Source organism: Camelina sativa, chromosome 13 (genome assembly GCF_000633955.1).
Source record: "Camelina sativa cultivar DH55 chromosome 13, Cs, whole genome shotgun sequence".
NCBI lineage: Eukaryota > Viridiplantae > Streptophyta > Magnoliopsida > Brassicales > Brassicaceae > Camelina > Camelina sativa.
Genome location: NC_025697.1, coordinates 1,970,347 through 1,974,659, shown reverse-complemented (window position 1 = coordinate 1,974,659; position 4,313 = coordinate 1,970,347). Strand labels below are relative to the sequence as shown.

Below are 4,313 nucleotides of genomic sequence, written 5' to 3'. Positions count from 1 at the left end.
AACCTCGTGGGAGTTGTTGCAGGAGTCTCTTATGCTATCAACAGTGGATACCAATCATGGGGACCACTCTTTGGTAAGTTGTTCTTTGCCTTCTGGGTGATTGTTCACTTGTACCCTTTCCTCAAGGGTTTGATGGGTCGTCAGAACCGGACTCCTACCATTGTTGTGGTCTGGTCTGTTCTCTTGGCTTCCATCTTCTCGCTGTTGTGGGTTAGGATTGACCCCTTCACTAGCCGAGTCACTGGCCCGGACATTCTGGAATGTGGAATCAACTGCTGAGGAGTAAGCGCAAATATTTACCTGTTTTGAGTAAAAAAAAACACAGAATTTAAATTAATTTTCATTGTTTTATTTGTTCACCTTTTATTTTTGTTATTTGTATTGTCTGTCCGTTCTTCTCTCGTGGTGTCATAATTTTATGTGTAGAATATTTTTACTATAGTTAATTTGAAAAGATTATATAATTAAAGTGAAAACGAATGTTGTTTTTTCTTGTTTCTTGTTCACTAATCTAAGATAAAAAGCGAAATTATTTTCAACAAAAAGTCAAAGAGATTCAAATTCACAGGACGATAATTTGATCACGACGCACTAAACTACGATACAAAAGTAAAGTAAACATTATTCAATAAGACAGAAGTGGAATTGATCAAAGAAACTTTTGGTAGAAATGAGAAATCATTCAGAGACATTCGAAGTAGCCTCTGAGGATGTTCTGTTTTGCTGTAACTGAAGCAGCAGATCAGATCTGCTCACATCTTCAATCATCCTCGCGACCTCTTCCATCTTTGGCCTCGACTCTGGATTCCTTGCAACACAAGCCAGCGCAAGCTGAAGCATCTGAACCATCTCCTCTTCAATGTTCTGAAACTTCAAGAGCTCGACATCGAAAACCTCTGCTGTCCACTCTTCCCTCACAACAGACCGAACCCATCTCGGAAGATCAATGACCACACGCTCATCCTCAAGACCAGGCTGAGTTAAAGGTGTCTTCCCGGTTAGCATTTCGAGAATCAATACACCAAAGCTATAAACGTCTGACCTTTGACTGACTCTCTTCGTCTCAATCACCTCAGGAGCATTGTAGCCGATGGTTCTCGGTGTGTGAATTGGGAGGTTAAAGAGTGTGACTAAAGAAGTGTCGGAGAGACATGGTTCAAGGTCTTCAGTGAGAAGTATGTTGGACAATTTGATGTTTCCGTGAACGAATTTCAAAGAGTGAAGGTGAGAGATTGCTTTTGAAGTCCCTGTCGCGATCTTCATCCGCGTTTCCCAGTCTACTCCTCTGACTCCTCTGTTTCCTATCCGATTAAAAAAGAAACAATATTTTTCGTGACCTACAAGGTTTAAACTACAAAAGAAAAGTTAGGGTTTGGTTTCATAATGACTCACCGTGCAAGATCCCGGACAAGCTTCCTTGCGTCATATACTTGTAGAATAATAGCTTCTCATCTTTCGAATAGTAATAAGCAAGGAGCGGTACAAAATTCGGATGCTGGTTAATCTTCCCAACAACCACCATTTGCTGTTCGAACTCTTTCTTGCTTGCCACGACTTCTCTTAAACGTTTCACCACAACCGCGGTTGTATCCTCAAGCACGGCCTTGTAAGCCGTTCCGAAACTCCCTTTACCAAGAACTTCAGCAGAAGCTTTCAAAAGATCCTCAAGGTCGAAATTGTGATTGCATCTTTCAAAGAAGAAGAGCTTGTTCTTCTCTGGATCTTGAACTCCGCTCCCAAAATCCTGCGGTTTTTTGCTATTCACTCCACTCATCTGCGTTCTCCCTCCTTCGCCGCCTTCTTCTGTCTTCGTCTTCTTCAACAGACAAACCAAGAAAACAGTTGCAAGGAGAAGAACGGCTACAGAGCATCCGACTATAATGGCGATTATATAAGCTTTGCTCTGTCTTTTCCGGACAGGATGAAGATTCTCTAACAATGGTCTTGGAATGTTTGAAGATGGAGTCATGGCTTCTCCTGAGCATGGGTTCAGAGGTGGACCACATAGTAATGAGTTTCCGATGAAAGAATTTTCGGGCGAGTCCTTGAGATGCTCTGGGATGGGTCCACTCAAGTTGTTATAGCTCAAATTTACAATTTTTACACTCGGGAGATGATCAAGAGCATCAATGGGACCATCAAAAGAGTTGTTTTCAAGGTACAAAACAGTGATCTGAGACAAGTTCCGGAGACCGGAAGGAATGTTACCGGAGAAAGAGTTATAAGACAAGTCCAATACAACAAGCTGAGTGGAGATCGACGGCAAAGAATTAGCGAGTTCGCCGGAGAAGTTGTTGTGTTGGAGGTAAAGGTATTGAAGAGAAGGGAGTGAGAGTATATCAGAAGGTAAAGTTCCAAAGAGCGAGTTGGATCTGAGGCTAAGGACTTTAAGAGCGTCTAGTTTGCCTAATGTAGCAGGAGGGACTGAACCGTAGAGTCCAACTCCGGGAAGACGAACAGCTACAACGCGGCTGGTGCGGTTGGTGTCATCACAGGTGATGCCGATCCATGAGGTACAGAGAGAAAGGTTCTTGTTCCAGTTGAGTTTTGGTGGGTGTGGGACTGATGCTGCAAAGTTGAGAAGGGCTTGTTCGTCTGATGCTAAATCTGCTGAAACCAAAACAGCTGTTGCAGCGAGTAAGAGAAAGCAGGAGGCAGCGGCGAAGGCGGTGTGAGAAGAGGTCATGGTTGAGCTATTTTGGTAACTTACTCCATGAGATGATCTGAGAAAGAAAAACTTGAATTTCTTATGAAAGGTTTGTACTTAGTGTTTTGTTTGCATGTGTTAAAGAGAGTTAAAAAGAAAAAGTGAGCTCAAATAAGATGAAAAAAATCAATGATTAGTTGGTTTGAATCCATTGTTAAGTAAACATAATGGGTTGTTTTTAATAAATTAGAAAAGGTGAGATTCAAAATTCAAAATAATATGTAAAGAAAAATAAAAAGCAAGACACCGCAAAGAAAGGAGGGAAAGAAAAGCAAAAGCATCCCATTTTTTGCTTCTTTCATTTGTTCTTTAAGAGACAAAAGACACTATAAAATTAAAGAATATTTTGCTTTTTTCCTTTGCTTTGCATTATACAGAATGCAGATCAAGAAAAAAAAAAGGTAGTGATCGATCTCATCATCAGATTATTTAAGAATGTTTATAAAAATTAACCACAAAAATGAGTTTAATTAGTATTCTAATTTGTTACTGGTCGTCCGATTCTACTTTGTTGCATATTGATATTATAAAAAGTTATCCACAAACATTCACCAAAAAAGTAGGTTAAATTGTGTTGGGTTTTGAAGAGACCCGTCTGCAAGACTTTTCACCACTAAAAAAGTAAAGTGTGAAAATTTTGTATAGAGAGATTATTTACCAAACCAACCACTGCAAGTGGGGTTTCTGTTTAAATTTGATAAATTGCATTTAACAGAATTAGGTGCATAAAGTGTAAGAACACAAGAGAGGATCAAAGATGATATTGACTTATGAGAGAATATATCACTCTATGTGTATGACTGTACTATGAGATTTGCTTTTTCAAATCCTTCACAATTCATTAGGTTGGTTTGGTCTAACTGATTGAATAATGGGTAATGATGGTTTATTAATCCATGAAGATTGACTATGAAGTGACATTAGTATTATGATTTTTCACCTCTGCCTTAAAAACTCATGATTGAGTTCTTTTTTTACTGTANCCATTGTTAAGTAAACATAATGGGTTGTTTTTAATAAATTAGAAAAGGTGAGATTCAAAATTCAAAATAATATGTAAAGAAAAATAAAAAGCAAGACACCGCAAAGAAAGGAGGGAAAGAAAAGCAAAAGCATCCCATTTTTTGCTTCTTTCATTTGTTCTTTAAGAGACAAAAGACACTATAAAATTAAAGAATATTTTGCTTTTTTCCTTTGCTTTGCATTATACAGAATGCAGATCAAGAAAAAAAAAAGGTAGTGATCGATCTCATCATCAGATTATTTAAGAATGTTTATAAAAATTAACCACAAAAATGAGTTTAATTAGTATTCTAATTTGTTACTGGTCGTCCGATTCTACTTTGTTGCATATTGATATTATAAAAAGTTATCCACAAACATTCACCAAAAAAGTAGGTTAAATTGTGTTGGGTTTTGAAGAGACCCGTCTGCAAGACTTTTCACCACTGAAAAAGTAAAGTGTGAAAATTTTGTATAGAGAGATTATTTACCAAACCAACCACTGCAAGTGGGGTTTCTGTTTAAATTTGATAAATTGCATTTAACAGAATTAGGTGCATAAAGTGTAAGAACACAAGAGAGGATCAAAGATGATATTGACTTA

The 4,313-nt window shown here is 38.0% G+C and overlaps 2 protein-coding genes across 2 annotated transcripts in view; one reads left to right on the top strand and one right to left on the bottom strand.

The window, feature by feature from the left end:
* The window catches only part of LOC104734519 (cellulose synthase A catalytic subunit 3 [UDP-forming]), a gene marked incomplete at its 5' end in the record, with an annotated part of 6,243 nt that extends 5,779 nt beyond the window's left edge, over positions 1–464 (top strand). The window contains 1 exon segment of the mRNA XM_010454116.2: positions 1–464. Within this exon segment, the coding sequence (XP_010452418.1) occupies positions 1–279 (279 nt within the window).
* Positions 520–2,851, bottom strand: LOC104734518 (probable leucine-rich repeat receptor-like protein kinase At5g05160). The gene is made up of 2 exons (XM_010454115.2): positions 1,393–2,851; positions 520–1,301 (listed from the first exon to the last, which is right to left on the bottom strand). The coding sequence occupies exons 1-2, from the start codon at positions 2,684–2,686 to the stop codon at positions 679–681; spliced, it is 1,917 nt and encodes a 638-aa protein (XP_010452417.1). The 5' UTR covers positions 2,687–2,851; the 3' UTR covers positions 520–678.

Bases quoted from the DNA above. Each gene is read 5' to 3' on its own strand.
- LOC104734518 (XM_010454115.2), bottom strand. From the start codon at position 2,686: ATGACCTCTTCTCACACCGCCTTCGCCGCTGCCTCCTGCTTTCTCTTA. The intron at 1,302-1,392 runs GTGAGTCATTAT...TTAATCGGATAG, and splicing joins CTTGTCCGGGATCTTGCACG to GAAACAGAGGAGTCAGAGGA.